The sequence below is a fragment of the Poecile atricapillus genome, chromosome 4 (genome assembly GCF_030490865.1).
Source record: "Poecile atricapillus isolate bPoeAtr1 chromosome 4, bPoeAtr1.hap1, whole genome shotgun sequence".
Classification (NCBI taxonomy): domain Eukaryota; kingdom Metazoa; phylum Chordata; class Aves; order Passeriformes; family Paridae; genus Poecile; species Poecile atricapillus.
The window spans coordinates 8,086,640-8,110,199 of NC_081252.1; the positions used below are offsets into that span (position 1 = coordinate 8,086,640).

Genomic DNA, 23,560 nt, shown 5'->3' on the forward strand with positions numbered 1-23,560 from the left:
TTGGACTTGCAGTCTCCAGTGCATCCTATTTCATTTTAGCTTTTATATTTATAGATAGGATATATTTTTCTCCCTGGATTTGCAGCTGTTGTCTTACTGTGCCTCTGGACGACTCATTTTTAGGGGTTTTATTTTTATTTTTTTTAATGGACAACTTTCTGAACTGCTTCACTTCATGTATACCCAAGACATTAGATATTGAGCTCTGTGGTGTAGCCAAGCTATTACCTTTTTGTAGGGTATTTACACAAATAAGAGGTAGAAACATATCTGTGTAAGCACCAGGATTATTTTGATCTGTGGAAAAACAAATGTACTGCAGCAATCATTTTGATAAGAGACCATAAGGATATAATATAGGACTAAACTCTTATAGGGAGCTTTAAGAAATCTGCTACAATATCTGTACAAAGTTTAGATTGCTGCTTGTTTCCTTGAGAGTATTTCAGCTCTTTCTCCAAAATACATTGTTTCAAAAAGTTTCAAAGACAGATCTAAATTTTAAGTCCTGAATGTGAAACTTTCATTTCTATCTCTGTAATTTACCAAACTAATGGAAAACCCCCCACATTTCCTGCAGCAATATTGGTACTTGAGTTGTATGTTATGTGAAATAAAAGAAATAAATAAAATCTTCTGTAAATTGTGTTAAACTGAGAGTCTTCACAACTGATTACTTATTTTCTCTTTGTTTTTACAGGTATTATGGCAACTTGACATATTTAGACGAAGTTTAAGAGGTTTAACTGGACACGTGTGTCAAGGAGATGCCTGCATATTTTGTGCTTTAAAGGTAGATAAAAAAATCTGGAAAGAAAACATATTTCAAAATAAGTGAAAAATAAATAGTTTCAAAATTTGTCTGTATCATACCTATCTCTGAATATGACCAAGTAATTCTTGTGTAAAGAAGCAATTTAGTTTTAAGGACATTTTTAACAGATGTTTGTAAGAGAAATATTTTTTTTGTATTTCAAGAAGATATTTTGCAGGGTTCTGAGGTTGGTTAGAATGGGATAAGTTATTTTTTTAACAGTGTAGTTGTGATATTTAACTTCATGGCCTATGTACTGACCTCAAAAAAGAGAAGTTAATTTGTTTGGAAATATCTGTCCCCAGCTGTTCTGCACACTACTGGTTTTGCTTTCTTGGCTCTTTAAGATACTGGTTGAGTAATTCTGTTTGTTCTGCATTCAGAATTTTGTTCATTTGAATTCCCATGCAATATATACACTGCATGAGGATAAACAGTAGCTTGTTTGTGACTTGGGTGGAATTTTTGGTTGGGTTTTTTTTTGTGGTCTTGGGCTATTTTAACACTTCTTACCTGTTTAACAGTGAAGGATAATTTATCTCTGTCAGCCTCTCCTATAAACTAAAAGCATAGGCAATAAATTCTGGGACTTGGACTATGCAGCCCACTAAACTGAGCATACCTATCTGCACACCTGCTTATCTCTACTGGATGTTTGGGGTTTTTTTAGCTGGACATATAAAACTATGTTGCATACCAAATATATGACCTAGCAGCCAAAATGGGAAGTGACAAATGTTTTCAAAACAGATCTGTTAAAAACTTCATTTTGAATGTTTACATGGGTACAGTGTCTGTAATTTTTGTCAGTAGTCCCTGCTTTTTGTTTTGAGAGGGAAGATTAAATACTCGAGAGACACCCTGGACTGGATCATGGTTAAAGCAACACTTTTCGTTAGCAGTGAAACTTTGCTTCTCTGTTTTGTCTTTGCCTTCTAGCCAACAGATTTTAATCATAGGAAACCTATGTAAAGAATGCATACCCTTATTTATATTTTACATGACTTCTCCTGACTTGCTTTGTCTTTAGTCTCTTCAGTTCTCCATAAAGCTTGGCTTAGAATTCTTGACGGGGGAATACACCTTTAAATATCTGCAAATCTGTAATTCATTTAATAGCTTTTAACTTTCAGTTCTTTCAGAATCAACCTCCTTTACTTGCTAAATGATGAGCTCACTTGGAGGGCTATCTCTGCCAAAAAGAAAAGTAGCAGCCAACTGTCTCTTCTGGGAAATGAATTAAAAACCAAGTGCAATTTATTATCATGTTCCAGAACTGAGGATATTGACCTTTTCTCTTGTATTCTGTGTGCTGGTTCAGCACTGAGCTAATTTCATAGCAAGGATTATTGGCATTCTATCTAATTGATGGGAGGTTTTGCATATCCATAATTTTAATAAAGATATACTGCCCTCCTAAGCAGTAAATATTACATTATTTAGTGAATCATGAGTGGTATTACATTATGCCCTAAGAAATACACACTATCTGTAGACATAAGATACATATGGATGAACTGCTGTTCCAGGGGCCAGATTAAAAAAGCTGTATAATTACAGAACAGGGCTTGTGTTGCCTCAGGGAGCTCAAGTCAATCACTGTTAGTTTTGTATTTTTTATGTTGTTGTTCTACAGGTTCAGTGTTTAGTTTGGTACCATAACTTCTTGTAGAGGAATCAGTAGCAGAATACAAACACAGTAACTGGAAGAGAAAACAGTAATTTTGGAAGTGACGTGGGTCTATAAACATTATAAATATAAATATTTCACATATTTATGCAAGAAACCATGTATTTGTGTAGAACCACGGTAGAACCACGGTGTCTAGCCAAGCTGATGAAGCTAAGTAATCATTGTATTTCTTCCTAGGCAATCTTTTCACAGTTCCAACACAGCCGAGAAAAAGCCCTGCCGTCAGATAACATGAGACACGCCCTCGCGGAAAGCTTCAAGGATGAGCAGCGTTTCCAGCTGGGATTCATGGATGATGCAGCAGAATGCTTTGTAAGTGTTTTTATGAGAGTTGAGTAAAATTATGTTAGTTTAGAGGTTTTGGTAGCTCCAGGGTCATGGGTAGGATTCAAATGACATAATCCTGCTGAGCTTCTTTATGCCAGTTTAGGGCAACAGAGACATGGAGTAAGTGTCAGATAAGGGGTTTGGAGTACTCTTGCACTTGTTCCATACTTTACTCCCTTAGCTCTGTAGCTCAGGTAGAGCAGGAGGTTGGTGAGGATGATGAGTTCTAAGTCACTCCTAGAAATATTTTGATGTAGAGAAAGGGTACCTTCTCAGGAGAAGCGCCTATGGATTTGAATATATTATCTATTCCTTGGAATGTTGAGCCACCAGCTATTGAAACACAGTGTGTTACAACTGACCAGCTCACTGCCAAATTCTGCTGCAGAAGAGATTTCCATTTTCTCACCCAAGAGTGAGCAAATAGTTGAAGATCTTGCTGTAGTTACTTTCTGCTTCAGTCAAGTGTCTTACTGAAAAACACAAGCCACTGCTGAAGCCTGTAAAGGTGACTCCAGATATCACAGAACTCTGGTGAAGAGGTCCTGATTGTTAGACAATCCTTCCTAAGAGGTCCTGTGTTAGACAATGAAAATGTTCACCGTAAAACACCTGCAGAATTAACCTTCAAACACAGATTTGAGGGGCAGGAAATATGGTTGCTGCTTCAGTTACTTTCAGCTTTGGACATCCTTTGAGAGTCCAAATTAACTTCCACCTGCTAGATGTTTCTTCAGATACGTAGGAAAATCCAGTGCAGAACTCCTGAAAGAGGCTGTTTGAAATCTTGTTGTCTTGATAGGGAGACTCTTATTACTGCTCCATCTGTTCAAAATACATTTGGACTCCTGAACTAATCATCTGTCTGATCCACCTGAATAGATTCACTTCTTCCCATTACCTCTGATAGTTTTGTCAAAAGGGAAAAATGGCCTTGCTGATTCAGGGGACAAACTCACTGCAGCCATAGTATTTTGGAGTCAAGGGGCATAGTTGGAGTACTAAATTATAATGTTCTTAATGTGTTCTGACTTCATCAGTTCAGTTTACATTGATATTATTTCTTTTTAGGAAAATATCCTTGAGAGGATTCATTTCCACTTAGTGCCAAACAGCGAAACAGATATGTGCACTTCCAAATCCTGTATTTCTCACCAGAAGTTTGCTATGACACTGTATGAGCAGGTCAGACCTTAATTTGACTGGTTTAACAAATACCTTGTTTCCTCTTTCCTGAATAAATAAAAACAAAAGTATTTTTATTTTTGTAGTGTGTGTGTCGCAGTTGTGGAGCATCATCAGATCCGTTGCCTTTTACGGAATTTGTGCGTTACATTTCCACCACAGCCCTGTGGTAAGAGCTTTTATTCTTGTTACTCTTTTTTTAGATACACCCTTCTAGTCATATGCAAAGCATGCCCAGAGGAGGGCTTTTAAGGGTTAAAAAATTAATGTATATTTTTTTGTTGCAACCTGTTTTTGAGCTACTGTTAAAAAGCAGCATTTGGATTTCAAAAGCAAGATGTAGGCAAGGCTTGACAAAAAATTTGTATTGCTACTGTTTTACCACTGTGTATTTTCTTTTTAGTTATAGAATACAGTTAATTGAAATCTTTTACTCTTTAGAAGGGAGATCCATAGTTATGTAATTTATTTTTGCAGTAATGAAGTAGAAAAAATGATGGAGAGGCATGAACGTCTCAAGCCAGAAATGTTTGCAGAATTGCTGCAGGCAGCAAATACTGCTGATGACTACAGAAAGTGTCCTGTAAGTAAACAAAAATGTTGCATTACTTCGGGATCCAAGGGAGAACTTTTTAGGATTTTAAATCAGACTAGAAGTATTCTTATAAAAGAAGGGTTGTGTGTTGTGTTGCTGATCAGAAGAGTCAAGGCAAACAAAGCTCTTACACTTATGTTTAATGGTTACAGTCAGAGATTTCTGGTTTAAGGTGGTGATTGGGTATAGAAGTTAGGCTGTTGTCTTCATCAAAGTGTTTTTATGGTGAAGAATGTTATCCTTAAATTGTTAGAAACCAACACCATGACTAAATTTTGGAATTAAAGACGTTGCGGAGTTGTTTTTTTGAACTGTTGTTTTTTCTTGTGTTGTGACTCACCTTTGGATTTCCAGTTTTTAAACACTTTTCCTTCCCTTTATGGTTTTTGCTTCCTTTTTTCTAGAGCAATTGTGGTCAAAAAATAAAAATTCGTCGTGTTCTTATGAATTGTCCTGAGATTGTCACCATCGGTTTAGTCTGGGATTCAGAACACTCCGATCTGACAGAAGAGGTTATGCGGAATCTGGCAACACAACTTTATCTTCCAGGGGTATCTGACCTAAAACTTACTCTTTGCTTTTTCTAGAATTTAATTTTACTTTCTATTTTATTCTTTGTATCTGAATATATAAAAAAATAGAAATATTAATGTGTGTTATTTATAAGCACGACTTACCTTTACATGAAGTTTATATATTTATATAAAGTTTATGTCTACTTTTATGGTTCTTTATAATGTGCTACTTGATGTAGTTTCTGTGAGAGGAAAAAGTCCTGTTGGAAGTGTTTTGTTCCTAAGTACCATAATTAATCTGGGAGATTTCCAAGTTGAAAACCTATGTACATAATTTTCAGTTTGAAATTTGTGAAATTATTCCAGAGCATTAATACTTTATTCTTTCAAATATAAAAAAAAAACAAAACTGAAAAAGTTAAAATGGATGTAGTAGTGCAAAAATCAGTATTTACACTCAGGAAAAATTGTATAATGCAACAGGATATTAAATACCAGTTTATTGGTGTAATGCCAGCAGTAGGTCAGGAAATTGAGGCTGTGTTTTACACGTGTTTTAAAATACGTAATCATTTTTACAGCTGTTTTATAGGGTTACAGATGAAAATGCCAAAAACAGTGAGCTTTTTCTTGTGGGAATGATTTGCTACACGAGCCGACATTACTGTGCCTTTGCCTTTCACACCAAGAGCTGCAAATGGGTGCTGTTTGATGATGCTAATGTGAAAGAGGTAAATATTGGCTTTACTCCTACCAAATTTTTGGATCTTTTCTTTTCTGGAGAGGGTTCTTCTGACACCAGTGTTGAAGAAAGTCAAACAACTATTTTATTTTAACAAACATTCGGTGTAAGTAATTTTTTTAAATGGCTAGAATTGATTTCACTGCTTCGTGGTTGTGCCTTACAAGTGGTGAATGTTTCAGAATGTTTGCGCACTTGTCTGTTGTTGAATTTTTACTTCTTTTAATGAAAAAGAGGATACTGTCAGCTGTATCCATAAGGATGATGTTCTGATGCTTTAGCCCATATAATACTCGTTCTATCTTTTGGTTACAATTTATGTAAACCACAGTGCTAAAATGTTGTCTCTTCATGTACATTTGGAATTAGACTCTTGCTTAATGAATTACTCTTTCCATATTTGGGTTCAGCACTATTGATGACATTTTGGGGTTTTGTTTTGCTGTTTTTTTCTTAGATTGGAACGAAATGGAAAGATGTGGTGTCCCGGTGCATTCGGTGTCACTTCCAGCCATTGCTGCTATTTTATGCTAACCCAGATGGCACAGCTGTGTCTCCAGAAGATGCACCAAAGCAGATTATTCACTGGTCTCAGTGCAAGGCAGCAGGAGGAAATGGGGAAGACCTGGGTAATTAGATATATCTTATTTTTTTTTTAATAACAGTATCAGCTCTATTTCTGAAATGGGGATTATGAAGGAGAAAAAATGGATTGGCCTCTTTTTCTGAAATACTTTTGTTAATCATTATCCAAAGAGTCTCAAAAGAAAAGAGATTAGTGTGTGTACTCATTGTACCTGTTAATAAGGGGATACAAATTGAGACTAATGGGTAATGGGAAAAAGTATCCAATCTTTTTGGTTCTGTAATTTGTACTGCTGTCTCAGGCTGGCCTTTTTAATTTAATGGTAAGCATAACTTACAAGGAACTTAAATAAAAGGCAAATTGAATTTGACATGCTATTCTTCACATCATGTGTAGCAGCAGAACATAGATTACTTCAGGGAGCAAAGAATTGAGTACCCCGTTTCACTGCAGGCTACAACTATAAATATGGCAGTATATAAAATATTTCAGAACCTTATTGCCTAATCTATTGGAATGCAGTGTGGGTTTTGGTGATGTTTCTCTTCTGGTTTTTTAATCCACAATTAAAAAGCTTGCACTTTTTTTTTTTTTTAAATTAATTTAGATACTGGAAATTAAAATTTCGAAGTTTTCAATTTCTGAAGGTGAATATGTTGTTTTACAGGATTTGAAAAGCATTCTGCTGCTAAATCAGACCATGTGAAAGAGAATGGAATTGTAGATTCCACTAATCAAAGGAGTAATAAAAAACTTCAGCCAGATAATCCAGCATTCAGTAGAAGCCATATTCAAGCGAGTGGTGGCAGAGGTCCAGGTACGTATTCCCTACTTGCACCCCCAAAAAAACAGACCAGATATGTCTTACTATGAAATATTCCAGTTGATAGCGTTTCAGGTGGGTTCTAACCTCAGGACTAGAATTATTTCTAAGGGAAGAATTCCATCACTGACTCAGTTGTTATTCAAAGATTTATTCGATGTTTAAGTAATATCTGAGTATCTGCCATGAAATGTTAACTTTTCCAGAGAGAGCTGTAAATGCAGAATATTTATTACTCTTGTTATTCTTTAACTAAAGTGGTTCTTGAGGCCTTGTTCTATTTCTCAAACACTATCAAGCTTTCCAGTGATGTTGCTGATTAAAAGGCACATTAGTGACTTGAGGCTGAGGTGTGGCTCTGTGGGTCACTGGCTACTTGAGGAACACTTTTCCCCAGCAAATATCACCATTATTTGTAGTCCTGCGTGTTAATGGACTTGATCTTATGGTTGGAAAGAAATCTCAAGTTGTTAATCTGTGTTAAATAATTCATTAGTCAGTTTAAATAGTCCTAAGAGTAAAAACTAAATCTTACTGTCCATAAGTATGTTTGTGTGTTCTGGTGATGAACGACTTTGGAGTAATGATGTTTGACAAGAAGTATTTTTTGCAGCCAAGTTGGGATACGGCGAACACAAGGACAGGCTGAAGGACTTATCCAGAGAGTGTGCCCAGAAAGCTGCTGACATGAAAAGCTTCACATCTTTACGGAAAGACGCAGACAGAGGACCAAGGAAAGAGTCTGGGAGACAAAGAGGTACGTTTTAAAAATATAACCAGAGAGCCAATGGATTAAATAACTTTTTGCATCAGTGCTGCTTGTGCAGATTTTTTTCTCCTTTCAAGAGACCACACTGTAAGATTAGGCTTTCCCAGTTTGCAGTATTCTGAAATACATGCTGGATTTGTAGAGATACTGTAAGAACTGTTAAACAGTATCAGTTCAATGACTGCTTCCACCCTGGAAGTGTTCAAGGCCAGGTTGGATGGGGCTCTGAGCAACCTGGGCTGGTGGAAGGTGTCCCTGCCCGTGGCAGGGCAGCTGAAACTTTGATGATTGTTCAAGTCCATTCCAACACAAATAATTCTATGAAATATTAACGAGAACTGTAATGGAACTTTTTTTTCTTTCCTTTTTGTTCTTGTAAGACTTGATTGGGGAAGACCGTTCCAGTGCTAAGTCAGGGTCTCCTCCGGTTGGAAACGGACTGAGGCACTGCGCGGATCAACGGATCTACGGCAGCCAGGGAAGGGGCCCCTACAAGCACGACAACCAAGCATCTCACCAGGCAAAGCTTTCTGCACATGTGCTTGGATCAAACAAAACAGAACCTTTTCCTGCTGGGGAGAAACCAGTGACAAGGACACGGACCGATGGCGTCACTGGCTATGATACGGACACCAGTCAAGATTCCAGGGACAAAGGAAGTATCAGGAGCAGGAGTAAAGGCTGGAAACCAATGCGAGAAACATTGAATGTAGACAGCATTTTCAGTGAGACTGAGAAAAAACAGCACAGCCCAAAGCACAAAGTAAACCTGAGCAGTAAATCTAAGCATGAAAAGGAGCGGAGCTTTAACCACTGGCCAAAGGAGAACCAAATACAGAAGGGTTTAATGACTATATATGAAGATGAGACAAAACAGGATACAGGAAGTCGAAGTTCACTGGATTCTGAGGGAAAAGGGAATGCTGAAAAAAGCAAAGGATTTACAGAGAGAAAAATCCATGGTGAAAACTGGCAAATTCAGAGGACAGAATCTGGGTATGAAAGCAGTGACCATATCAGCAACGGATCTGCAAATCCAGACTCCCCTGTTATTGAAGGAATCAATACAACAGATGCCAAGAATGTGAAGGAAAGTTCTTCCTGCAGGTAATGCTAGTGCTCTTAGAGCTTGCATAGGTTGTTTTTATGGAAAAATAACCTGTTCTAACCTTTATGTGTTCTTCAAAACCAACACCACCCAGGAAAACATGCTTTGAAACTTGCTTGAAGTCAGGTATGTGGAAAGCTAAAGTGTACCTTGAAATAAGGGTGTGGGCAATTAAATGTTCAATTTACCTTCACTCTGGTTCTCTTTGGGAGGCACTGAGCCAGTTATCCAGGCACTGAGCCAGACCTGCTGAGCCCTGCTGAGGGGCAGGGTGTGTTCATTTGTAGTAATTGATACACTTCTTTACTTAGAAGTTTTTTAGACTGTGTGTAAGTTTCCATCTGTAATGGAATAATACAATGTCCATATTAATCACAGCTGTAACATTGGTACAGGCCCTCACAAGGAGATGGGAATGGAAGCTGGTGAATCTTGGATTCTGTTACCAATCACGGTGCAGAAATTCAGTTTCCTAGATATTTCAGATACATATTGATCACTTGGTAATTGATTGACCTTTTTGAAATAAATCTTAGCTGAAAAGTGTAAAATTATTAAAACTGGTTGGACTTGATGATCTGAAGAGGTCCATTCCAACTTAAATTTATGTGATGCTGTGGAACAGAAAGTTATAATCCTTCCACATGCAGTTTTCAGTCTTGTGTATCTCAAACTGTTTGTGGAATGCAGATCCTTCTAAAACCCATTCATTCTTCTTTCAGATCTTGTCTGTATCCATAAAATGGAAGAGCACAGCTGGGAACCCAAGCCTAGTCTCTTTGACAGATCTAATTTGCTAGATCCAAGCAAATTTTCAGACATATATTTTCGTGGCAACTTATTTCACAGGAAAAACGATGGCAAATACCAGGATATGAAAGGGCTTTGACCTTTCTGCCCTTTGTCCCACTCTTTCCCTCCACCAAACTGTACAAAATCCCACTATGCAAAAACCTGATGGGCTTTTATTGGTTAATGACATAATCACATATAAAGCTACTCCAATTCCTGGCTGTATTTTCAGTGTTTGATGGTTGCCTCATACAGTGATTTTGCACAGTTGAAACAGTCTCGTTTTTAAGTATACCCAAGAGGCAATGGGGCACCCAAATGTGTCATTTTGTAAGGGAGAACATGATAAATTTCAAAGAGTGTAGTTCATTAAGAAGCTGCTTACACTGTTGTTTCAACATTTGTCAAATTAATATATTTTATCAAAATACAGCTGACTTCCTGGGACTTGCAGAAGTGCTTTAAATGACTGGTAATTTCAGTTGGCTTGCAATACCTACTAGTTCCCTGCTAGCCTTTCAGACTGTCTCATAAATCCCCAAAAATACAAATTAATTACTTGAAAGTTCTTTTAGAAAGTGGAAAAAATTACTGTTTTGTTTTTAACTCCATTCTTCATGTTTCTTTCAGTATTTTTCTTGTTTTCCTGTCCTTTCAATAACAGGGTTAGTTTGGTTTTTTTTTAAAATATAACCTCTGCCCCCGTGTATCTTCTTCCCTGCCTTACTCTTGTAGAAGGTAGAAATTGGCAGGGTGTTTGTCAGCTCCCTATCTGGATTAGCAGTGCATGTTTTCTGCTTATCTAAACCAGCAAGATTTAGTAAATTCTCTATTAATTTTTTTTTCTCTCCTTTTGGGTTGTGATCTTCAATCAAAAGCTGTGATCTTCCAGTTTTATTCCAGTTTGAGGGAAAAAAATTAAATGAAAATCCCTATGAATGAGATACCAAGGGGCAATCACAACTTAGAATAATATTTGTTATCAGAACAAAGAATTAATGAATAGCATATTATCAAATTAAGAAAATGAACAAGATGGAATGTTGATTAACGGTTTACACTTACTTAAGATATTGATAACTACAAATAAATTGGATTAGCTGTCCAGTGGTGTCTGTCAACAGTTTCATTGCTGTAATCACATTTATGCTTCTTTTACAGTGAACAGAACTTGCCAACCAAAAAAGCTGACAGTGTGGTACATTCAGTACCCCAGCAGAACAGAAACTTCCATGGTAAGAACCAGTATAAAAATTAAGTTTTCAAAAACTATAGTAGATATATATATACCAAAATTTCTCTTCCCCCCTCCAGCCCCAAAACCCAAAAAACCCTAACAGAGATGATATGGTAATTTGGTTCACTCCCTGTGGTTTCCCCACAACCTTTTGTAAGAGATTGCTTGGTGAAGAGTAAGCAAGACTCTTTTTTGGTTTTGTTTTGTTTTTAATGGCTGGGTGGACTGTGGCACCATTTGTTTTCCTCCTAGATATGAAGCAGTATCAGGAAGAAACACTTGTAATAAGGAAGTCTCCTTCCTTTTACATACTAATATGTCTGCTGGGGTTTTATAAAGTTGATAAATGCCTTGGCATATAAATATTACAGGTCAGCCTGAGGCCAGCCAAAATCATTATCTGCTGTTGCTGAAACAATGGGAGGGTGCTTGTACAAAGAGGGGCAATAAATATTAGGCCACTTCCTCAGGAAACATTTGATTTTTATAGATATCATACTTCTTTTCAAATAACATATAGTAGAGTTTCTCCTAGGACTTAAAGTGGAGGTGGGAGTGTTGCTATAGCACTTCTACCTTTTCTGTCCTTATTCTAATTCATTTTTTGGTGCAGAAAGAGAAATAATTTGGTGTTTGCTTATTTTGACAACACATAACAAACAAACCAAACCAAACAAAAAACTCAACCAAATTAATAAAAAAAAACAACAAAAAACACAAAAATGAGTAGCATAGAATGCAATGATCTGGTTTTGAGATTTATTCTGCTTTAGTTTTGTACTATACCATTCTTATCAAACACAGCTGGATAGGAAAAAGGGGAAAAAACACCAGTGAAAAAGACTTAAAATACCCTTTAGGCATGAAAAATTAGGGGGTTATGCACACTCTCTGGAGAGCACTTAAGTATACTTAAAGATTTCAACATGCATCCTACATTTTCTTTAAAAAAGTTTAGTGATTCCCTGTGATCCTTGAAGATACCATAAAGAAATTGATGATAGGATCCCACCTATTCAGCTATTCTAATTCAGTAACTAATTATTTTAAACAGCTTCTTATGAAAAAATGCATGTATTTAGCTCCATTTTAGAAAATAATACTTCTAATGGAAGTGATCAATGAACCAAAAAGAGATCTGAAGAATTTGGTAATCTTACATGTGCATGGGGATAAAGATTTATTCGGACTCGGTTTTTTGGATTGCCAAAAGGTGTCAGGACAGCTTTAGCCAAGGACAACAGCAGTCATTTGCAGGTATCAGTTGTATTACCTTTTCTGAATTATTTGTATTATTCCACCTCTGAATTAGTTGTATTATTCCATCTCTGAATATTAAGAATGAGACATGGATTGGTAGGTAAATACTAGACAGACTCACAGAAAATAGGACTTTAAAAAACAAATGCTCAGTCCTTTCTGAGAGAGGAATGGAATGTAAGAAATCTTTGTTAGGCTCTCATGGCAACTCCAAAAAAAATATGTCTGAGTGGCTTTTTATGTGTGGAAAAACTTCTTATGGAAATAATGTTGGGCTTCTAATTATGCTCACCGTTTGTATAACTGTGCTTTACCAGCTCCTTGTTTTTTACTGGAGCTGAATGAGGCTACTGTTGAACACTTGAAGAATTCTGCTCCTGACTTATAAAAATAAACTTATTGTCAGAATATTATAAAGATAGAAACACTGAATCACACAGTGAATTGGGAGAGCAAATAGCTGCTCCTTACACGGGTAGTAAGCAGTGGATAACTGTAGTACTTAAGCAAAGGTCCCACAAGGCAAATCCTTAAATTGTGTGGTCAGATTTTGGCAGGAAAATGTAAATATTGAGCAAGCAGATGTAGTATCCATGATTTATGTTAATCACTTTGTGTTTATGAGGTCTGAACTTGATGAGCTGAGGAGGCAAAATTTTTTGGAGTATAAAGGACTTGAAATATGAGCAGTGTGAGGGCAGAATTTCCAACCTTGTGTTCTGCAAGTTAAAGCAAGATTGATAGTTTTGATGCTTTTCCCATTGGTTTTTAATTATTTTCCTATTGTTCAGTTCAATAGCATGAGACAAGTCAAACTGTAATCTAGAATCATTCTGAAGTCCTGCTTAGTGTGTGGAGAAGAATCCAAATTGCCTTTATTTACATTTCACTTCAGAAAACCCCACAAACCAATCATAACTCTGAAAAAGACAGCTCATATGCTTAGGAAAACTGTATATTTATAGTAATAATTTAAAACATGCAACTGCTCTTAAGGAAATCCAGTTCTTACCCTTATGGTGCAGTCAGTGTACATAAATGTCAAGTTTAAAGAAATGAGTAGAGAATTAAAGCTTGTAGCTACTTAGTTTATTTACCATGAAAGAGAAGCAAATAAATGCTTTACTGGAGTGTCTTTAAGTCATAAAATAAAGATACTTAGGAAAGGTCTTGCTACTGAATGTTGCTCCAAAAGTAAAGTTTTTAGTATATAAGGATGTCTTTTTTTTTTTTTTTTTAGAAGATTTGTCACTGTATTTCAACACTAATACTCCATTTTGAACAAGTTATAACATGCTTACTTCCTTGACTCAGAGGTTGTTACTCCACATTTCCAAAACTTCCAATAAATTTGCCTGTAATTTCAACTGAATACAGAAAATGTTTGGGCTAACAGAGAGGAATTTGCCACAATATTTATTATAATAAATATTACGCTTTGTTTTTGGGGTTTTTTTATTGACAACTTAGGGAATATTAAAAAAAAAAATAAAAATCTAGGAACCATGCAGCTGAAACCCATAAAGCATAAGTTGAATTTAATGTGGAGTTGAGTTTTTGCTAGAGGTTTTGTAGGGGTTTAGTATTTATTTTCATTTGGGATTTTTTTCTCCACAGAAGCTGGGCAGATTTTGGCACAATGGAGAGATATTAGACAAGACCTTTCCCATCCTACCTGTGGGCTTTGTCCTACCTGTAGAATGGACTTTAATCTCTTGAAAATCTGGATTGACTACCCAGATGTGCAAATAGATGTCTGTACATCTTAAAAGCAGACCGGTTTATTACCTTTCATTTATTGCTCAGCTCTTAATGACCCATTGATAAGGATGTGGGGCTTGTTTGTCCCGTATTTAGGTTTGCAGAGAACTTAGAGCCAAAATTCCCAATCGAGCCAGCGTCTGGTTTTAACCGTGCATGGCTGTCCTGTCAGCAGAAGGGAAAATAACACATCTATTTTTAAGTTGGCTGGAATTCCACAGGCACAAAGCACCTGGTGCTGCTGGATGTGCCCAAGGGAGCCGCTCACTGGGCTCTGCTGCCGTCTCCCGGCCGCCTGCTGCACTGCCCTGGGAGCCTGTGGACTCCCCCAGGAGTTGGGCTTGCAGTGAAAATCATCACAGCCTGAAGCAGAATGAAATATTTCTGTGTGAAATGTTACCTCGGTGTTGGCTATCTCACTGTTAGGCAGTTCTGTGGCACACAAATGGTTTTGAACTCTCAGGTTAATTATTTGTCCCTTGCATGGGCTCATTCAGTAAGGATATTTTCCCATTAATATTATTGCTAAAGTTGTGGTATTGTTTATTGTGGCATTTTTTATTATTATTTTTTTTATCTCAAGACTTCAGGAAAGCCTTGAGGATATGGGGGCTTTGTCCCTTGTGCTGTGTGCTGCTTTAGCCTCTACTACCTGTGATCTTGGTCAAAGAATTCATGTCTTCAGTCTCCTAAAGATAGGGCAGATACTGACCCTCAAAATGGGTATCACCAAACAGCAACACCCAAAGTTTCCTGTTCAGTTCTGCTCTGCTCTTGGGGTTTTGGCTCATATGTTCATGAGTCTAAAGGTCCAAGACTTTAAATTTTTAAACTTAGAGGGAAATAACAAATGAAATTAGGTGTAGCAGTTGTAAGTCTAGTCTGTACATAGACAAAATAAGTCATTATATTAATATTATTATTATTATTAATAATAAGTAGCCATTCTTGTGAGTGGCTTCAGAGCAGGTGACTGATATTAATGGGCTAATCATGGCATTAGTAAGACTATTTCTAAACAAATAGACTGCTGCTTGTCACTTTCCAAGTGTTTTATTCTGTATGGTGTTGACACAAATACTTCAATGCTTCCTTTATTTCCTGCTCACTCAGCTGCCTTGCTCAGAACTTGTGTATTTTCAGGGAATGATTCTTTGCCTGGGAATAAAAGGAACTTCTGGAGTGGGAGTGCAGTGGTGCTGGTCCAGGCACTCAGTGCTGTGTATTTGGGGCACGTGGGTGACAGAGCTCTTTGTCTACCCAGTGTCTCTATAAGCTTCACAGTCTGCTCTAGGGTTTGAGTTGTTAAAACCTACAAACAACAGAACAATCTAAACCACTCCCAATCTCTGCAGTATTCATTCTATTTAATCATTGTAACACAAATTGAATTTTTAGAAGTCATAGTTTTTATTCTGTAATTTAAATGATGTTGGATGTTTGAGTAAACACCCTTTTAAGAAAAACATCTTTTGAAAATGTGCTTTTAGCCAGATTAATATTAAGGTGGTCTTGAAAACATGTCTACAGGACTTCAAAATTGTGATAATTACCTATTTTCTGGTAACAAGAAAACACAGAAAGTTTCCTCCAGATTCTAAGACCTGACCTTCCATGACAGATTATCTTCAAAATGGTTATTTTGACTCATCTCAAATCTTGAAAGAGATTGTCCTGTTGCATTTTATTTGTTTCTGTAATCTCTGAGGAATTATAAAGAAGGTATTGGGTTGTATATCTATTGATTTTGAAATATTTTGTTTTCTAGCCCCAGATTTGAGAAAAGACCAGATCAGTTCTGAAGTTAACTACAGACCTCATCCTCATGTTGGTTTCCCAACAGAAATACATTTGCAGGTGCCCAGTCCTCCAGTAAAGAGGTAACCAAGATTGGCATATTCCTCTGTAATAGTTTAAGAAATACTGATTTCTGTTATGTTAAAATGATTGATATTAAGCATTGATGAGTTAAGGCACTGAATATTTTTGACAGGCAATTCCTTTTGAATTTGGCATGATTGATGGGTCGAAATTCTCTCTGTCTTTAATTTTGATGCTAGCAATGTCACCAAATAGCTTAGATGTTTTGAAACCATCTTACCAGAAACAGAGGGATTTAACATTTTGGACTGTTAACTGGAATTATATGCAACATGCAGTACTAACCAATCTGTGATCAGTGTAGTCATCCCATAAAGCTTTGAAAAGCTTGTCTGGAAGGGGGGAAAAAGTTAATTTGTGTTCAGAAGGTACTGCTGTATCTCATTGTTTCTAATATGAACTCTAAGTGCTCAGTATCTCCTAAAAACTAAGAATCTAAATACAAATGTATCAACTTGAAGTAGCATCCAGTATTTGAACAATGGATGTATCAGAGTCACATGGATGTTTAGAAGAAAACAGAGGTCATATTTGACATAGTCCTGAATGTTGAAGCAATTTATCTTACCTTCTTGGGGCACATTTACATTTCAAATGAAAGAAACTCTGGAGTAATTTAACTTGACCTCCAGGGGCTGTATCCTATTGAACAGATCCTAATTCTCTTGTCAGTTAGAATATTTCAGCAGTTTTACCGAGGCTGTCTTCAAATAAAACCTCTGTTATCTGAGCCTTTTCATGTTTTTATGGATATTCACATTCTGCATGGTTTTGTCTTTTAGAGCTGAAATACCTGAGACCAACAGGAAATTTTTCCCATCATCAGCTCTCCAGCCAGTTGTCAAAGAGATTGTGAAGTCAGACAGCAGGAGCAAGGCAAACGAGCCCAACTCTTCCGAGCGGCTTCACGCGGACAGGTTTGAGAAGCTGAATGCGCCGGTGTATTGTGTGGACAGTGTGTCCCACCCCTTCCCAGACAATGCCTGTGGCAGGAAGCCCATCCACAGTGACCTTCCTCCCCCTGCCCAGCCGCAGTCCCATCACACAAGAAGCGTGTCCCATCACACTCTGGGTCCCAAGGTGGGGCTGCTGCCCTGCCCGCCTCAGAACCTGCCGGAAAGGCCGGCGGTGCCGCCCGCCCCTCCCGGTGAGCACTCCGGGCACCTGCTCCGGAGGGTGGATCCCCTCTGGGTGCCTGAAGCCGTGTACCAGAACATTCCTCCCCCCTTACCTCCGAAGAAATATGCTCTGAGCACTTTGGCAGGATCAGAGAATAACTCGGTAGCAGATGTAAAATCAACGGAAGCGTTGCAAAATAGCCCATTAAGGCAACCAGGTGCACCTTCAAAATCTGCATCAGAAGCAAGTGCAGTCCCAGCTGAACAAAGGCTTAAAGAGCCCTTTCCAGGGAACGAAGTGTTTGTTCATAAACCGGATTCTCCACCTCGCTTATCAGTTAATGAGTTCTGGACCGTGTCTGAGAACATGCTGAAGAAAGGACCTCGTCACACGGGACCCAGCCCTGGCTACGCGGATGGGAACGACAGCGTGTCCCTAACCACTTACTTCTCAGTAGACAGCTGCATGACTGACACCTACAGGCTGAAGTACCATCAGAGGCCCAAGCTGTATTTCACAGAGAGTGGAAGCTTCCACAAGGAGAAGCATCCTCCAGCAGCAGGAGTAGATCTGAATGCCACATACCCTGCCACTCTAGAGCCCAGGCATCCCACCCCTGAACCGAGGTACAAGGCAAATACAGAAGGAATACACTGCAGTCGATAGATTCCTGGAGAAACCTGCACCTGGATCTGACTTTGGCATTTCATGTAGTCTGTAAAGGGGCACAACCTCGAATCTCTGTGTCTGTGTGTGTGTGTGTGTGAGATAACCAGGTACCCAGCTGACTGTACTTGCTTGGAAGTTGTGACTGTTCAAACAAATATGCAAATAGAGGCCAACAGAGGAGAAGAGGTGCTAAACTTGTGGTTCATTGATTTGTTACTCTAGTTGCCTTAATGCTTACCTCTGTTACTCAGCTTGTCTTCTCTGGTTTGTGTTCCTTGTGGTCCCCTGCAGCAGCAGGATCAGCTGGATGTTACTAATTCTGTAAGATCTGGTTAGCTGCAGTGTAAGAAGGGTTCCTTCAGACTGTGGTCACTGTTCTTTGACTAACAAAAGGGATAAGCATGCTACCACAACTAAGGCAGTACCTGTAGTCACAAGACAGCAGTATTTGTGCTCAGAGGTAGCAGGAGGTGACATGGTTTTTTCAACTGATGTCTCTCAGAGTCTGTGCTTTCACAAGCCTTCAAGTGTCTTTAATGCAAGTTTACCCAGAGGATTTATTTTTTATTTGAAAAGCCTTAATAATATTTCTTTAAAAACCATTTTGGTTTGCAAATGTTAAATGAGACTTTCAAAGGGAATTGAAGAAATCTGCAGTAATATTTTCCTATTAATACCCCTGCTCTGTTAGTGTACATTTTTAAACACATCAAATTTATTCACCCTTTAAGCTGTATACTTTTATTAAATTTAACCTCCTAAGATACAAACCAGTATAACAGAATAGGATGCTAATTTTAAATGCAGAGTTATGCAACTATGAAAGATTGTGCAACATTTTAGAATTCCTACTTATGTTCAGTTCTGACTTATTCTACTATTGCATGCAAAGTCAATGCTGCTATTTATTAAACTCCCCCTTTTTTTCCAGCTTGACATTTTTGTTCATGGGGATCACATATTTGATTCTTTTTTTAATTTATTTTTTTTACTAACATGTTTTCCCATTTGGAACAGTCCTACTCATGGATATGGTCTGCGTTAGCAGATCAGGCTTGAATGTGCAGCCAGACTGGTGGCTAAGGGAGCACGGAAAGAAGAGGTTTTTCTTTCTCTTCTCTGTCACTCTGTCTCCAGTTTTGGCAGCTCTGGAATTTACCTTGTCTTTTGTTAACCTGACTTATCTCAGTAACAAGGAGGAAGATTTATTTGGCTTTTATTTGGTTAGTTAAGTCAGTGCATAGAACCATCTAGTGAGTGCTGAAGCAGCATCGGCAAAGCCTGACACAACCCAAAAAGTGAAGGCAAAATTTTTCCATTATTCACATTAGAGTGTTAACTTGGGGTGCTGCTGATTACACCTAAACATCAATGCCTTTTATTATGAAAACAATGCAAGAAGGTTAAATATGCATAATAAACACTCTTATTTGCACTGTTAGTCGGAAAGGCTTTTTTTTTTCATGTTTATAACCTTATGTACATGTGTTTTACTGCTTCAACCAAATGATGGCAATTGTTTAGCACAATTATCCGAGGTAAACATTTAAACAGTAGTTTTGGCTATTCTGTGGCAAGGTCAGTTTTTTTTTTTTCTTTTAAATAACGTACCTTACAGTAGAACTGGAATATTATATGTATGCATAACAAACCAGGTATTTCAGATTAACCTTCTTTCTACCTTCTTGATCAAAATTCATTGTAGCACTTGGGCAAAAAAAAAATCCTAGAATTTATAGTGAAAATACTATGCATGTTTCTGTTTGGCTGCTAGTAAACAGCAACTTAAACAATGATCCTTTTTGTAAGAAAATAGTTGAATACAGAAGAACACTAAAAATGTAAGAACCTGGGTGATTCCTATTGTAATATTTTTAAGAGAGATTTCAGAACCTGTAAATTAAACTTTTCTAGTTCATCTAGCCATGCTACATAATATACATAGCCAGTTAAGTATAACTGTCCTCTAATATCTGTGTAAAAACAAAGATGATTGGAATTTGTAAATAATGTATAATTTGTAAAATGTTTTTCAAAAAAACAAAAAACGTCTTGTATTTGAAATGACAGTATTTTTATGTATGGATAGCACAGCAACAACTGTGAATGATGTTAGAACACTTATTTTTAAACATGCATAGCAATGTTGATACTTCTGTACCACGAGCAATATGAATGCCTCTTACTGATACCAATGAACTCTGCTCCCAGTAAGCACAACTGGTAAACTCCTCTCTAAAGTCAGCAACTTAGTAACTTAAAGCAGTAACTTCTGTGTACTTGAGTCTCCTCGCTTAGCTTGGAACAATCTTACCAGCTTCCAGCTTCCTCTGTGACCCAGTTTACCAGGTATTTCATGATTAAATAGACAGCTAATCAAGGCACCTTCGTTTTTATATTTGACTCTGCACTCCATGTATGTATGTACGTAATATTTGCTAACTAATATGTGATAACTCGTTTTAACTTACCTAGGGTGCCTATTTATTTTTTTATAAATGTCCCCCTCCAGCTTTAGATTTGTATGAGAGACTAGACAATTTTTGTAACAGTAAAGATATTAACAAGTCTTGTAATTAATATATTTTTCAGTCTTTAGAATTATTTACTTGCAAAGTTCTACTTGTTCAAAATATCAAGATAAAAATTTAAAATCCTTGTTGTCTGTTCTTTCTGTGTTCCGTGTTTTAAAAAAAAAAAAAAAGTTGACTTTCCAGAACTACATTTTTAAAGTGACAGATAATGCTGCTCCTGTGATGGTTGAGTTTTTGTGGAGATGGTGGTTTGGTTATCTGAAAGGTAAAATTCATCTTCTGAAATATTTGTTCATAAAGCTATTAAGTAGATTAAACTTGTTAAATAGCTATGAAATGCATAAAGCCATTTCTATACCATAATCCCACAGACTGGGTGACAAGTGATTGACAGATCCATGAGCTACCTTACTGTCTTGACTAGGGGTAAACAAAATTTGCCAGGGTCTGTGTACCTGGGAGCTCCACCTACATAGGGAAGAGCTGGAGCCCAGTTCAGCACAAGCCTGCACTTTGTTTGCTCTTAAGTTTTCTGAGATAAACAAAACATTTAACCTCAGATCTGGCTGAAGGAGAAAACTAAATTAGTGGAAGGTACCTTGCAATTCAACTTTTTAAGCCTTAATAGGCTTTAAATCTCACCTGTCTTCCTTACCAAAAAAGAAATGGAGCAACATTCCAGTCCTTTCCTGATAGGTTGTTCCCTGGGGATTTCACTCGTGATATCATGTGAGTGTGGGGGTAAAAAATTACCATGATTGTATTTGTCTCTTTAATGGCCTCATTTGAAAAACTGGAACCCCCATTCTGGTGGTTGTGAGAATGCAGTGACAGTTCTGGGCTCCTGTGCACCTTGAGTCAAGATATCTGAGCTTACAGGTACCAGCAGCCAAGATGATAAAAACCAGCAGGGCACAGCATCTCTGTTCTTACAGCACAGCTCTGACACAGGGAACAAACCACTGCCAACAGCAGAACTGTCCAAACAATCAGATAAAAATAAAAGGAAAGAGCATCTGTCTATTTTTTGCATCCCAAATCCTATTTAACATCATCCTGGCCCATTTTTTGTGTGGGAAGATACTGAACCTCTCTGCACTTTCAAGTCTCTGCCATCTAGTTATTTTGTAATATGTACTCCTGGAAAAAAAACCCAGACAACCAAGCATGGATTGAACTTCTCAGGATTACAAAATCAGTATCCCCAAAGGAAAAATTCTAAAGAAAGCTGAACCCCTTCATCCATAGCTTGAAAACAGTCTTCTGCCATGCCTGCCCTAGTAAAAACCTCAGCTTCTATTTGCTTGTCCAAAGACTGCAAGAGACTCCTGCCTTTAACACAGGCTTGAAAGTCTCCCTCTAGTGAGACAGAGGAAATTGATGTTGAAAGCTTTTAATTACCTGTCACTGTCTACTTAGAGCCATCCATGGCCAGTGAGGAGGAAGGAATCTTTATGTGTCATCTGCAAGTGACTCAAGGCTGCTCTTGTCAACTCCTCCTTCACAGTTTCTAGCAAGGAAATCAGAACCTGATTTATCTTAATCGGTAATTGAGGACAGGACACTGCTGCTGGGTTAAACACTGACATGTTTATATACATTTATATTTATAAATACCGAGCCTGAGAGGGCTCAGTAACCGCTGAAGGTAAAGAAAGAAAAAACAGAGGACAGTATAATAGAAAACCAACCAGCATCAACCCATCAGGATGAACTTTTTGGAAGTAGAATGGCTGGCTAAGCTCCATCTGTTGAGGGAACAGGTCTGAGTTATAACTCCAGTGTATACAAGAGCTGGGTTTTATTCTCAGCCACTCTGCAGGGTGTCCTTGCAGTGGATTTTATTCTAACAGTGAACACTTCCATTCCTGCACAACAAACTTTAGGGACTGATCACAAAAACACCATCAGTCTGTCACACATGACCCTTAAGGCACAGTTTAGGACACAGGAGCAGGATACAGGTAAAACCTGAACAGCAGCACTTATGACACACAGAGGTCTATTGCCACACAGTATAAAAATGTGCCTCCTCCATCGAGACTCAAGCGGAGTCGTGTTCCCAGCTGCTCGTCCCGCACAAATGGTCCTTCTCTTCCATCGCCTGCGTTCCTAAGGTGCGAAATGGGTGAGAATTCCCTCGGTGGCAATGGCCCTGCAGGGAACAGAAAAGCTCTGGTTATGTTCCTAGCGCTGCACAGCCCTTCGGAAGATACTGACACGTAAATAGCATCCATCACACCTCCTGAACGAAGTGCGCATAATAAATCTCGCAAACAAATCAATAAAGCTGGGGATGGTTTGGAATGAGTTTCCAGTTTCCCGAGAGGCATTTGCGCTCCCGCGGCCTTCTGAGGCGGGGCTGTGGGAATGCCAAGGCTGCTCCCAGGGGCCCGCTCCTGAAGCGGACCCTTTCCTCCACGGGACACAGCCCGTCGGGGCTCACCGACCGACGGACGGACGGACGGACGGACAGACCACGCTCCTCACCTGGGCCGCGCCCTCAGGGCAGCAGGTAGATAAGCAGGAAAAGCGCCAAGTCGAAGAGGATGAAGAGCCACAAGTCCAGCCAGTAGGACTGTCCCGACAGGGATCGCGACAGCACCCGCCCGCCATCCTCCTGCTGCCGCTCCTGCTCCCGCGGCCGCCGCCCCGCCGCCGCCTCCATCTCCTCGGGTCAGGGGAGCAGCGCGACGGCCCCACCGCGCAGGCGCCGCGGCTCTTCCGGGTGCGGGGCCAATGAGAACGGAGCGCACGTACCGCGGCCACGCCCCCGGCAGCACGCGCGGCGGCCCCGCCCTTCCAGCCTCAGGCACAGCCCCGCCATTCCCGCCTCAGGTACCGCCCGCCCTTCCAGCCTCAGGCACTGCTCCTCCATTCCCTCCTCAGGTACAGCCCCGCCCTTCCAGCCTCAGGCACAGCTCCTCCATTCCATCCTCAGGTACCGCCCCGCCCCTCCCGTCTCAGGCACTGCCCGCCCTTCCAGCCTCAGGCACAGCTCCTCCATTCCCTCCTCAGGTACCGCCCGCCCTTCCAGCCTCAGGCACAGCTCCTGCATTCCCGCCTCAGGCACCGCCCCGCCATTCCCTCCTCAGGCACCGCCTCTCCCGCCTCAGGCACAGCTTCTCCATTCCCGTCTCAGGTACAGCT

At 38.9% G+C, this 23,560-nt stretch overlaps 1 protein-coding gene and 1 long non-coding RNA gene across 3 annotated transcripts in view; one reads left to right on the plus strand and one right to left on the minus strand.

Annotated features, from left to right (window-relative positions):
- Positions 1 to 20,535, plus strand: part of USP53 (ubiquitin specific peptidase 53) — a 29,069-nt gene extending 8,534 nt beyond the window's left edge. For both annotated transcript variants that reach the window (XM_058837704.1, XM_058837705.1), the window contains exons 3-16: positions 701 to 793; positions 2,685 to 2,819; positions 3,906 to 4,019; positions 4,106 to 4,188; positions 4,497 to 4,602; positions 5,019 to 5,165; positions 5,711 to 5,860; positions 6,329 to 6,500; positions 7,125 to 7,274; positions 7,894 to 8,037; positions 8,430 to 9,156; positions 11,111 to 11,184; positions 15,976 to 16,087; positions 16,871 to 20,535. In XM_058837704.1, coding sequence (XP_058693687.1) covers positions 701 to 793; positions 2,685 to 2,819; positions 3,906 to 4,019; positions 4,106 to 4,188; positions 4,497 to 4,602; positions 5,019 to 5,165; positions 5,711 to 5,860; positions 6,329 to 6,500; positions 7,125 to 7,274; positions 7,894 to 8,037; positions 8,430 to 9,156; positions 11,111 to 11,184; positions 15,976 to 16,087; positions 16,871 to 17,873 — 3,210 coding nt within the window. In that variant the 3' untranslated portion in view covers positions 17,874 to 20,535. The remainder of the gene's footprint in view (positions 1 to 700; positions 794 to 2,684; positions 2,820 to 3,905; positions 4,020 to 4,105; positions 4,189 to 4,496; positions 4,603 to 5,018; positions 5,166 to 5,710; positions 5,861 to 6,328; positions 6,501 to 7,124; positions 7,275 to 7,893; positions 8,038 to 8,429; positions 9,157 to 11,110; positions 11,185 to 15,975; positions 16,088 to 16,870) is intronic.
- A 1,446-nt stretch (positions 20,536 to 21,981) lies between these two features.
- Positions 21,982 to 23,229, minus strand: LOC131578681 (uncharacterized). The gene is made up of 2 exons (XR_009277550.1): positions 22,901 to 23,229; positions 21,982 to 22,565 (listed from the first exon to the last, which is right to left on the minus strand). It is a non-coding gene; the product is annotated as an uncharacterized LOC131578681 (long non-coding RNA).
- Positions 23,230 to 23,560: the final 331 nt, after the last annotated feature.